The 12,812-nt window shown below is 44.4% G+C and overlaps 3 protein-coding genes across 3 annotated transcripts; 1 reads left to right on the forward strand and 2 right to left on the reverse strand.

Moving 5' to 3' along the window:
* Positions 1 to 334: 334 nt before the first annotated feature.
* Positions 335 to 3,279, reverse strand: LOC135342365 (CCA tRNA nucleotidyltransferase 1, mitochondrial-like). Its single transcript, XM_064539091.1, has 4 exons — positions 2,872 to 3,279; positions 2,378 to 2,639; positions 1,285 to 1,461; positions 335 to 1,024 (listed from the first exon to the last, which is right to left on the reverse strand). Exons 1-4 carry the CDS (start codon positions 3,244 to 3,246, stop codon positions 516 to 518), a joined length of 1,323 nt encoding a protein of 440 aa, XP_064395161.1. The 5' UTR covers positions 3,247 to 3,279; the 3' UTR covers positions 335 to 515.
* Positions 3,258 to 12,806, forward strand: LOC135342358 (golgin subfamily A member 2-like). Its single transcript, XM_064539079.1, has 12 exons — positions 3,258 to 3,408; positions 3,483 to 4,043; positions 4,289 to 4,382; positions 4,441 to 4,748; positions 5,005 to 5,199; positions 5,287 to 5,374; positions 9,350 to 9,491; positions 10,550 to 10,675; positions 10,929 to 11,127; positions 11,186 to 11,399; positions 11,674 to 11,862; positions 12,224 to 12,806. Exons 2-12 carry the CDS (start codon positions 3,525 to 3,527, stop codon positions 12,769 to 12,771), a joined length of 2,622 nt encoding a protein of 873 aa, XP_064395149.1. The 5' UTR covers positions 3,258 to 3,408; positions 3,483 to 3,524; the 3' UTR covers positions 12,772 to 12,806.
* Positions 5,435 to 9,244, reverse strand: LOC135342357 (von Willebrand factor A domain-containing protein 7-like). Its single transcript, XM_064539078.1, has 6 exons — positions 7,929 to 9,244; positions 7,101 to 7,643; positions 6,762 to 6,974; positions 6,340 to 6,591; positions 5,795 to 6,168; positions 5,435 to 5,641 (listed from the first exon to the last, which is right to left on the reverse strand). The coding sequence occupies exons 1-6, from the start codon at positions 9,100 to 9,102 to the stop codon at positions 5,552 to 5,554; spliced, it is 2,646 nt and encodes an 881-aa protein (XP_064395148.1). The 5' UTR covers positions 9,103 to 9,244; the 3' UTR covers positions 5,435 to 5,551.
* Positions 12,807 to 12,812: the final 6 nt, after the last annotated feature.

Below are 12,812 nucleotides of genomic sequence, written 5' to 3' on the forward strand. Positions count from 1 at the left end.
CACTTGTTAGAGGTATTACAGAACATGAAGTAAATGTTTAGCATGGCTATCTAAAAATGCTATGTAATTGCACTGATTGATCAAACACCTTTGTAAGGATTGCACTGATTGATCAAACACCTTTGTAAGGATTGCACTGATTGCTGCTATAACAAGTAATCTGTGTGCATGGAGAAGTATGTAAGGTTCATAGCAATATGTCAGTCTTGTTGCTCTCTAGTTGTTCATAACTTACTATATATAATTATACACCTTAATTCATCAACAGATCTGGAGCCTATATCTGTTGTACATCCACATGCACAATTGAGTTTTCTTGGGCATTGGTCCTATCAATCATAAAATGCTAATCAGTAGATATACCCATGTACTATAAATCAAATTATACACACCTTGTGACAACACATACACAAGAACAGGGGCCCATAAATAAGAGAATGGGCTCCTGACAAGAAACACGAACAACTTATACACACCTTGACAACACACATTCACATACACAAGAAACATAAAGTCTAGCTAGTGGGTTCAAGTTCTGTCTTGGTTGCTATCATGAGCAGTTCTTCTTTGTCTAGTGTGAAATGACTCTTCTTCCACTGTGCCTTGAGCAGCCTCAATAGCAACCCCATCTCAGAGCCTGTCTTGAATCCTGCCATCTTCAAATCATAGCCGTTCACTGGCATCTTTGGTACCTTCCATTTTTCCACCTCCTCGGCCAAAGCACGTCTGTCACAGTAATATAGCAGCTCCACTACAGAACGAGCAGGTGCTCCATCAACTATTAGATCTTGGTACGTCTTGAGAGATGTGTCCGCTTTGGATGCCTCCCTTCGATGCTGTACAATGAATGCCCCCAGGCGTTTCTCATCGTTGCTTAGTTTCCATGCATGGGAGAGGTCGTATGATTCGTCCACAGTGTGTACTATACTCATTAGAAGGGACTCTGGTTGTAGTGTGTGTCCATGACCTTTCATGACCTTCCAGGCTCGCTCCAACTCAGCCACATTGCCGTTAGTGGGCAGTCCTGAGGGAAAGGGCATTGTAATTATGAGTAAACTTTCTGAATACATACATGTACGTATATATACATGTACTAAATGCGGCCTCAACAAGAGTTATAGGTAGTCAAAGATATCTCTTAAAACAAGCTAATTTCGGAGAAAACACAAAAGGCTATATATAGCCCATGCTCTTTCGTTAAAAATAGATTTGGACCTTAACAAATATTTGGTTTAAACACACCGTCTTGTAGCTCTACCAAGCTTGTCATTAAGCATTACTTACCTATGCAGTCAGCCACACCAAGTTTGTACATGAGCTGTATGAGGTGGGGGGCGTGGCAGCCAACGAGGATCCTCTTGAGTTCTGACCACACCCTCTCAACAGACACGCCCTTCAGTCCTACTGCATTCTCTCGTATGGCCGTCAGAGTATCAGAGTCATGGCAATCAACATCAGGAACTGGAGGAGGAATAATAGTGAAGCATCCATATACATGCATGATTATAGACTTTGGTGGGTGTATACATATATATTTGAGATGAAAAAATTTGCCATTTTTGGTGATACCATGTATAGTGAAAGCACCGCGGGTGCTGATGCCTCGGTGGAGGTGCCAAAGCTACATAACATAAAACTACTAGCTAGCTTTTATACACACATTGATTATAATTATCATGATGATCTAATTTTGCTGCATTGTACATGTAATCGCAGGAAACTCAAATAGTGGGTAATAATCTACCATGATTGTTGTTAAAAACGATCGATGCCAAAAGTTCAAGTCTAAAACTAATGGGCAAGTCAGCAGAGCCTTGCAGCTCTCTTCTCACTCTTGCAGCTACAAATAGCTAGCGTTCTAGTGCAGAGCTAACTACTAAGTACAGTAGCAACATTCGGTGAACAAGTTTTGCTACGGACTCTTCTGAAAAGGCTGCAATGGCATTCCAAGTAAGCAAAACTAGGCATAACTCGAGAACGAAGCTTTATTTTGCAAATCCACGAATTAAAATCCAAGAAAACATGACTAGAAGCCTATAGAAACTCTTACTTGCACTTCATTGATCCTTGTGCAGCTGTAGCAGTCTACACACACACACACAGACAGACACACAAACACACTACCGTATACCTCGCTTGCGCATGCGCACTGAGGCATAATAATAGCCCATGGTCCAAGGCCGAAAAATGACAAATGGGGCCCCAACAAAATTTTTAACATAATTTGAAAAGTCTCTTTGTCAATCAAAAAATCCATTAAATTGGATCATCAGAACTCTGCTAAAGTGCAGCTACAGTTGGTAACCATGCAAGTACATGCATCACAGCTACAGTTGGTAACCATGCAAATACATGCATCACAGTCAGCATTGCCCACCAATCCGGCCATAGAATCTGAAGTATCTGAGTATGCGAAGGTAGTCCTCTTGTATCCTCGCTCGAGCCTCTCCCACAAACTGTATCCTCCTCTCCTCCAAATGCCTGAGGCCATTGAAATAATCGTACAGTGTTCCATCGAGTGTGAGACCCATGGAGTTGATGGTGAGGTCACGGCGGAGGGAGTCTAATCGCCAGTCCTTGGTGAAGTCAACCACTGCATGGCGTCCGTCTGTGATTCTGTCCACTCGAAGGGTGGTCACCTGACATAAGATTAATTAGTCTATTAAATAGTGTCGTACAATTACACAAGACTACCGTAATTGATGTAATTACAGCGCCAGAAAAACATTTTTTTGTGAGACTGTACTTAAAAAATTTATATGCATAAGAGTGGCACTGTATTACACGGTAATAGACCGTGGGCTGGGGATAGTGATGAGGAAAGGGGGAGAGAGTGTGTGGGATTAGATACTGATGCAGGCACACGTGTACCTCATAGTCGACTCCAGTCTCAGAGTGTACAGTGATGGTGCCGTGTTGTAGACCAGTGGGTATGTACCGAACACCATTCTCCTTGAATATCTCCATCATAGCATCGGGGGTACAGTCTGTTGCTATGTCAATGTCCTTGGGAGTGTTCCCCAGCAACAGGTCTCTCACCACACCTCCTACTAGCCTGAAGCCATAGCCTCTTGAGGTGAACAAGGACCCTAGTTTAGTCAGCTCTGGAGTAAGTATGGCTTTGAATTGCGGCGAGTCTAGCTTGCCAGTGGTCATGGTGGGGACGGTGAAGCTCCTCAGGCTGTGAGTGGATCCTCTAAAGACTGTAATAGCTCTGTGAAGTGTTCTCTGGGAGCAACATTGCATATTCACTGGAATAGCAGTCTAAATTAACGAAAAACAGAGTTGAAGCATGGAAAAACAATATTGAAAAGAATAAAGCCACAGGGAAGGTCAGGAGGTGTGTCAGTCTCTAGGATCTAGGAGAGAGATTTGTATGGAGGAAAGAAACATTAACAATAGGCAGAGGTAAGTCAAGGTTATAATAAGAATTAACTGAATGTAGTATATCTATGTAAACTGAGTATTTCTATCACATGCAGCTAAACTTTTAAACAAGTCCACACGATTGATTGGCTAGAGCAATGTCATCCTCGGCTCAAGGTCTCAGAGAACTGACCAATGAGATATCCAGCCTCCTCTCAGAGGGGGGGATTAGATTAGCCCCTCAGCATAATGGCAGGGACTCTCCTCCGTCGTTTGGTTACCATAGCTACAACATCCCTACTCTTGTCCCACCATCAGACACCAAACACGCTACAAGTAGTCCACTACTATCAACCAGTGGAGTATCGCTGAGTCAGCACAACTCACTACCGTCTACCTCATCTGGGACAAGTCTGTCCATAGATACAGCCAAAGAAAACAGTTTTACAGTGAATCCTAACGAACAAGGGCAGGGGCAATCTCCACTAACTAACGAGCAGGGGCTGGGGCAATCTCCCCTGAATAACGAGCAGGGGCTGGGGCAATCTCCCCTCATTGCTAGACCATTGTTTGCAGTGAATGGTGGTAGTCCACTTTCCTCACGCAGTCAGAGTCGGTCCAGCCTCCTTCAGTTGCCAGGGGATACGGTTAGTGACGAAACTAGGGCACAGATAAAGGTAAGGTAGTGAGCTAACAATTAACTGTTTATCCAGTATATTTTGAGGGTATAAAATTTTGCAGAAAGACAGTTAGAAATGTTTTCGCGAATTTAAATTTTCGTGAAACGGCAGCCAGTGTGTGTGTGTTGTTAATAGTTTGAGTGTTGAAATTGTTAACTTTTCCGATGGTTGTCAGGCATTTTTGTAGCTACTAAGGTACTGTATGATTGTGTGTGGTTACCATGGATACCCATTCTCCATAGGCTCACGCTCAGACGATAGACATACTAGTAGATGAGAAGGCCACACTACAAGCGAAAATATGTCTGCTAACAAAACAGCTCTCAACCAAATCTAGTAAGAGCTAGCTATTATACCTCACCAACTGTTGCCCTCATACTGGGTTAATACACAGGTGAATGCTCCGATTTCCAACTCCAATTAAGGGAATCACGCGGGAAAATCGAAGAGATGCGGAGAGAGCGTACAGTGTTGACGGAGGAGTTCTCACGATCATCCAAAGCTCTGGCCCAGTCTCGTATTGATGTCAGTGAAGCCAGAGATGGTCTAGCAAGAATAAGGGGACTCTTAGAGGACCAGCAACAGGAGAACACAGAGTTGGTTGCCAGGGTTACTACACAGTCCACTGAGTTGGTGGCCCTGCGAGATACTGCCACTGAGATGAGGAGCAAGCTCAACATGTCAGAACTGCTTCAACAACAGGTGCAGTGTGTGTGTGTGTGTGTGTACTGGGTTATGGCTTCACTAATAGAGCAACCCTTTGTCAATGAAGCTGTGGTTGCTCCACATCAGTTACTGACAGCAGTGCACTTGCAACAGAGAATTGCCAAACAGTAAAACCACAATTAGATGTTCTTAGCCTTAAACTTGCTTTGGGCAAGTAGCTAGTGGCTTGATTTGCTCTCTCTTGAAACAATGCGCTGTGTCTAACTAAAATGGACTGTATTTGTATCTCCAGCTATCTGGGGGTTCCCCTGCTAGTGCCACACCCCCTCAAGCAGATCTCTCCTCTCGACTTGCGGAACTAGAAGGGGAGACAGAGCGTCTCCATGGTGATGTACGACAGCTAAAGTTGGAACGAGACCAGTCATACTCTGACCTCAGTGCTCTCAGAGAGTCACTAGTGGAACAGCACGAGACACAAGTCAAGAAGGTACGGTTGCTATGCATTGATAGCCTGTAGTTCCTTATCCCTGGAGTGTGTTATGTGCACAAGATGATTATGACAAACCCTCTGTAGATGGCTGAGGTCAAGGGTCAACTGGTGGAGAAGGAAGTTGCTATGGAGACGATGAAGGAGCAGCTAGTAGCTCTACAGGTTGTAAATGGTGAGTTGAACACTATAGAGATGAACACAGTGTGTTTAGTTGCCACTTCTGCTTGGAGGCTTTTGGAGTTAACAATTTGTACTGCAATAAAGTCATAATTATAGTAATAGCTACATGCTTATAATATCTACTCATGAACGCATACAAAATTCTACAATTCTAGTTCTCATCGAGTGTTTAGTAGAGCAGAGCTCCTAGTAACAGAGCAGCCGCTGTAACCACACCCCCTAGAGTCCCGTGCAATCCTCTGCCTCCATTGTAGAACTCCTATAGGAACAAGTACATGTGTGTATGTGTGTGTGTGTGGGGGCGTTTGTGGGTGTGTGTGTGTATAGTATTAGGGTACTGTAACGAACCACTTGTGTATGTGTGTGTGTGTGTGTGTGTGGGTGTATAGTATTAGGGTACAGTATGACGAACCACTTGTGTCCTGTCGACAGGAACAACAGTAGTGCCTGTGAACTGGAGGTTGTAGAAGTTGCTACGTTCACTCGAGCTTTCATCCGTCATAGTTATCTGTAGATACAGTGTGTCCGCTTCCGTAACCTCTCCTGTTGCCATGACAATTAGTCCGAGGCTTTTAGTTTTGTCTTTAACTAGACTAACACTTTGTGAGGTTGACCCTCCACTCAAGGTGTAGGTGTATCTGGAGGGGGTTTCCCCAATGTCTGAGGGGTTTCCCCTGGCTATAACGTCCACTCTAAAGGTAGAGTTGTCTCCAACATTGGTCAGTGTTAGACCCAGTGTCACACTCTCTCCCGTACGGAGAACTTGGTACGGGGATTGGCCAACGGCTGGAATGGAATGGAAAATGATTTTAGTTTTAATTAACTGTCATGTTGCTAAGCAAAGATGTCGTTGTGGTTATATACATGTACATGTACATGTAACTACAAGATACTGTAACAGTCTACATCTTTGTGGTCTAAGCCTTGCATGTACAGTAGTGTTACCGTTAGACTCACGTGATCTCACAAGTACATCTGACACATCCACACCCACTGAGCTGACTCTAGTGAAGGCCTGGCCTCCTGGTCGCATGCCCACCACACCTACTTTGAAGGGGGTGGGGGGAACGGGGACAATAGCGGCATACATGCCCACACCCACTGGAAATGGGCTCAGAGGAAAGAGCTGGTTGCCCTCTTTGTTGAGTATACTAGCTGAGGTTAGACTGGCTCCCTGGTCCATACTCAGCAGTAGAGTGAGGACCTCTCCTATAACATACAGCGTGCTAGTTAGTGCATTAGAGGTCATGTTGTGTGATAGCTGGAGCAGTTTCTATTATCATGAACAAGGAATGCCTCGAGGCGTAGGATAGTCAGTCAGTTATGGGATTTCAGAGTCTATAATAATTATATTATCAATACATGTATGTACACTGTACCTTGCAACACTTTTTGTTTCACTTGTCCCGCTATTTGGTAGAGTGTGCTGGTGACTGATTGGTCGCTGTCTCCTGTGACGAATGCTCGGTAGTTAGAGGTGGCATTAAAGACCAGCTGCCATGTCCCGTATTGGTTAGGGTTGTCAACGGCAACCGTGTACACAATCAGTGTAGAGGTGGAGGTCAATAGTTGTGTAGTGAAATTATCAGTACCTGTAGTGTGTGGGTGTGTGTGTGGGTGTGTGTGTGTGTGGGTGTGTGTGTGTGGGTGTGTGTGTGTGGTGTGCATTACTGTACATACACACTAAATGCTAAAGTAGATTGCCATATTGTACAAACCTTGAGGTGATGTCAGACTCCCCAGCGCTAGTCCCTCACCACTGACAACTATCTGGAACTCTGTGATTGAGCTATCCACGGTAATATTCATAGTACCATAGAAAGAAGACCCAGATCTAGTAAGAATAGTAGCCGTAGTGTCTAGCTTGATGGAGGACACCACAATAGGAGCGATGTTTGACAGGTCCTCTGGGGGTAGGCTGTGAAATTGCCCCCCTGACAGGAAACTTAATAGCCCGTATGGTTGGCCCTCCACAAATCTCTTGCGCCTCCGTGAGCTACAGCCTGTGGTTGAGAATGAGTTGATTGTGAGTCCTTTCTCTTGTACAATGGTTACAGCTTCTGATAGACGCAGATAATCACTCGGTTGAGCATCAGTGAACACGTTGACAACGCCCCCCTCTGTGCTGTATTTAGCTGCCTCTATGATGGCTCCTAAACCTGGCTCCCGGCAATCGTCAGCACCACCCCCTGATGCTGTTAACGCTTGAATGTAGTCTAAGAATTCTGTAGCATTTTGTGTCACTCGTACTGTGCCTGGATCTGGAATAGAAAATAGCTGATGTTAGCACATTTTTATTAATGATCACAGATTAGTCTCATTAATTATGTAATGTGCTTATATAGTAATATTATTATAGCACCGGATAGCGGGTCATTTTTGTATAAACTACCAAATTAATAAATATATGTTCAGGGAATGGTAACCATGGTGACGTAGGACCTATTCATATGATGTTCTACAATACGAAAAATACGAAAATTTCCACCATACAAGAATAACCCGCTATACGGCATATTCCCTAGGCCTACTATTGTAGAGCTTACTTGGGTCATTCAAGAGCGCCAGTATATAGTCGATGATGACCCCTCCGCTGATGCTGGTGCTGTAACTGCTTAGTTGTGCTTGTATCACTGGTATCACTGTCTGTATCCATGGTAACTCGTCACTCATGCTAGCAGTAGTGTCCACCACGAAAGCCACTGAAGTGTGCAATATCTCAATATCCAAAAATTGTCTAAATACTTCATCTCCAACTGTTTCCCTAATATCTTCCAGAAAGTTAACGGTAGCTTGCATGGCCACGTTGGCTGCCTCCTCGTGCAGTGTGTAGTGGTTAGCTAGTCTGTTTTGGTTGCTATCTTTGTTAATGCCACCCTCTGGTGTTAGTGTGCTGGAGAAGTCACCTAAGCCTCCGTGGCTACACTTACCCTCAGGCTTGCTGAACCCCGTGTACCCTGTCGTTAGGACCATATCATTTTGTATATCACTCAATATGTTGTCGTTACAGTTGTACTCGTAATCGAACGCAATGAATCTGCTAATGAATACCAACAGAGATGGATCCACAGTGGCACCACGCTGACAGCTTCTGCAGGTAGGGACACTAGGGCTGGCAATCTTTGTGAGTGTTGTACCAGGCATTCCGAGTACGCCCCACGGCTGTGTGTTCCCGAGCTCCACCCAGTCAGAGTGGCTGTAGAAGTCTTGCAGAGTGTGCAGAGCCCTACCCACTTCACGACGTGCCTCCTCATACAGCCGCCCTCGAATGTGGCTCACTACAACTTCCCTCTTCTCCAGTAGGCGATTGTGGCCCTCGAGGATCTGTTCGTTGTCAAAATGTGTTCCAGCTATCCCTACCTCTGCTGTATCCATGTCCGCATTGCTCTCCATAACAGTAGCCATAGCTCTGGTAAATTGTCGGTACATTAATCTGCATTGAGACTGGGTGCAGGTAGTAGTGCCTTGGTAATATGCTGCAAACAGGGACTCTGCTGTAGGATTGTCCAGGTTGAGTATAGCAGAGGTGCTGTCACCACCATTGTTTGGATTGTTTAGCAAGAAGCTTCTGAGGACACGTACACTGGCATCTTGTGTGATGGTGTGATGGTCTTGTGATCCTACAGTGAAGCCAGCAATGGAGGCAATCAAGTTTGGATTGAAACCGTACGAGATGGCAGCCCCAGACAAGAACAGGAGGACTGACACAATCTGGACCATCTCTTGACTTGACTTGTTTCAACCAGTGACTCTGGTAGCTGCTCCTGTTGTTATAGTTGATGGAGTGCAGTGACTCTGGTAGCTGCTTCCTGTTATAGTTGATGGAGTGTAGTCAGTATCACTCCCACAGATGCAACTATTAGAGGGTGTGTATGGTATGGCATGTAGGTGATTCATTGATAGTTTAGACAAGTGTAATTGGTAATTTAATCACTAAAATTATTCATAGCATTGTTTGTCGTTGTAGAGTCTGTCAAGAATCAGGTCGCTACTGAGCATGCCCAGAGTGTGGACTCTAGCCGGGTTGCCATGGAGATGGTACAGGAGGAAAAGGAAAAGCTCCAGGCTCTAGTGAAGGACCTCTCTCAAAGCAATACGGAGCTAACGAGGTACAATATTGTCCAGTGTACATGTGTCTACACAGTGGTAGTAGTCGTGCAGTGTACATGTGTCTACACAGTGGTAGTAGTCGTGCAGTGTACATGTGTCTATATAATAGTTAGACACTGTTTAGGAAGTTTCTACATGATTTAGAAGCCCAAAGGGCTGGTTGTAGTATCCCGAACGTAGTGAGGGTTCTACTAGCCCTGAGGACTTCTAAATCATGTGGAAACTTCTTAAACAGTGTCTAAGCATTTTAGATCATAGCAACCATGAGTATTTAGCCAATCAGATTTGAATGTTCTTATCTAATCTTTGCTACATGATTTTCTAAGTGAAGTACATGATTTTCTATTGAAGTACATGATTTTCCATTGAAGTACAATAGAACCTCGATTATCCGGCCCTCGATTATCCGGAACCTCGATTATCCGGCTTGGCAGTTTTCTTTTTAATCAGATTACATAATTCAGAAAATGGGCGTGTCCCTAAAATGCGCATGCGCGTTGCAGCTGTTACCATGGAGACATGCCTGCTTTTCTTTTGCGCATGCGCAGACAACATGTGGCACTGCTGTTCATCAATAAAGTGGGTGGATCAAGGCGTGGTTTATCTATTCGATTATCCGGCATATTCACTTATCCGGCCTGCTTCTGGAACCAAGGTGTCCGGATAATCGAGGTTCTACTGTACATGATTTTCTAAATTGGATAGAACATTTCCTCTAACCAATCAGATTGCAGTATTTATGACAAACATGATCTAAACAGTGGTAGTAGTCGTGCAGTGTACATGTGTCTACACAGTGGTAGTAGTCGTGCAGTGGTAGTCGTGCAATTGCTTGTACAGAACAACGGTGCACACATGTAAAGTGAATGCTTTTCCAGAATCAGGTGTTTTCGGAGCTAACTTTGATGGTTCATTACTTGTGTTGAGAACGTCGTTAAAATATTCATTTAGTAGTGCTAAAATTATTTATGGTGTGCTTAGATCAGTAATTTTTTTCGACCCCAAATTGTGTTTGAGATCAAAGTGTGTACATGTACATGTGCCCTTCACCCCACAGCTTGAGTCGTGAGCAGGAAGGTCGTATCACTGAGCTAGAGGTGCAGCTGTCTCGAGGGAGAGAGCAGTCAGTGGACCAGCAGTCACTCCTCACCACCATAGCACAGGACAGGGAGGCAGTCTCCAGGTGAGCTCTGTGTGAGGTGTGGATGTGGGCGGGTGTGTGTGTGTGTGTGTGTGTGTCTATGGCGAAGTTTTATCAACAGGGGTATGCACAGTTTTCAAATGGTGGCTAAAACATGCAAATTGCTATAGCCTAACACATGTATGGTAAACTAGGTCTAAGAGGTTACTTATTTTTGTCAAGAGGTGGTTAGTACAGACTAACATTGACCAGTGTGGGCACATCCCTGATCATGCAATAATCCTCCTCCTCTCAGAGCCATGTCACAGAACAAGGAGCTCAAGGCGCAGATGGTTGAGCTACAGGACGCATTTGTTCGGCTGAGTCAGCAGAATATGGAATTGGCCAGTGATCTAGAAACTGAGCGACTGAGAGTGGCTCATCTGAAGACACACCCACTAGCAGAGCCAAAGGGAAAACCCCTGATTACAGAGGGGGAAGAAAGATCTGATGAGGTGTGTCGTTTTGAAGCTACTGTGTTTGATTATTCTAAATGTACTTTTATTGTTGTAGGTTTTGTTATTGGAGAAAACTGGCCTGCAAAATCAGCTTGTCCAGTTACAGACTGAGCATACAAACCTGACTGACCAGTTCAACCGGCTACAGACGGATCATTCAACCCTTTCCAACCAGCTGGTCGAGTTACAAGCTAGCCACACCCACTTATCTGAGCAGCACGAGACGACTCTACAACAGCTCGTCACTAAAGAGGAGAGAGAATCAACAGGTGAGACCATGGTCCCTTTCGTTAACCAAATACCAAACTTTTACTGTTTTCATGGGTTGTATTAGCAATCCTCGGTAAGCTGTCAATCTGTAAAAGTTTGTTTAGAGGCCATTCCACTTGCCGTAGAAATGTTCATGCTATACGGTACACTTCATTAATTGGTTTTGGCAAATTTTGGTCCAGTGAAGTATAGTAACTTAATCATGTCCTGTGATAGAGCTTATACTCAAAAATGAAGTTATGACCTCAGATTATTTATTCCCTTTTACTTCAGATTTCTCCGAGCGTGAGTCTACAGACATTCACAACATGTCAGCTGATGAGCTCTCTCACTTGCAACACAACTTCAACGCACTTCAGGCAAAGTTTGTGCATCTTGTGACAGAGAAGGCCGACCTCCTGGAGAAGCTGCAGGAGAACGAGCACCTCATAGTGAATCTATCGTATGAGACAGAGACAATAGGTGTGTGATGATTCCCTTCAATACCATACGATACGTAGGTGTGTGATAATTCCATTCCATACCGAATATGTAGGTGTGTGATTCCATTCCACACCATACAATCGTAGGCGTGTGATGATTCCATTCCATACCATACAATACGTAGGTGTGTGATGATTCCATTCCTTACCGAATATGTAGGTGTGTGATTCCATTCCACACCATACAATATGTAGGCGTGTGATGATTCCATTCCACACCAATTACAATGTCCAAACAATTCTGTTCATAATTATAATGTGTTTAGATAGTAGGCAAAATACACGAATGTCTGATGTCTTAATTGATTTCTACTAACCCTCCTCCCCTTTGCTGTCTCCAGGTGATTACATCACGTTGTACCAGGCTCAGAGAGATGCTCTCAAGAGCAAGTTCAGAGAAAAGGATCGTTGTATTGAGCAGCTCACTCAAGAGAAGGTGTCCATGCAAGCTAAGCTACGAGATCTTCAAGGATTGGTACGACATGTCTTATCTGATCGTAGTGCCCTGCCGTCCTCGATACCAGCCCCCACTGTGCGACCACCCCCCACATCCCCCACAACCTCCACCCCCTCACGCCCACACACACACTCCACACTACCCCTTCATCTAAGACCTCAACGATCATCTGAGGGGCAACTGAACGATAGAAAATCAAACAATCTTGAGACCTTTGATGAAAGTTGTCGGACATTGGAAGCTAGTCATGTGACTGAAGACGTGAGTCACATGACATTTGGTGACAGTCAAGTAACTATTGATGGTGACAGTCTCGTTTCCACGGCAACAACGGAACAGATACTGCATTTGTTGGATGAACTGGACTCAGACAGAGAACACAGTCTACACATACCATGTAGGATATGTATAGGACCTATTATCAATGTTTGATGTATCTCTCAGAATTAGTTATAATTATATTTCAACCTGGC

This window comes from Halichondria panicea, chromosome 10 (genome assembly GCF_963675165.1).
Source record: "Halichondria panicea chromosome 10, odHalPani1.1, whole genome shotgun sequence".
NCBI classification, from domain to species: domain Eukaryota; kingdom Metazoa; phylum Porifera; class Demospongiae; order Suberitida; family Halichondriidae; genus Halichondria; species Halichondria panicea.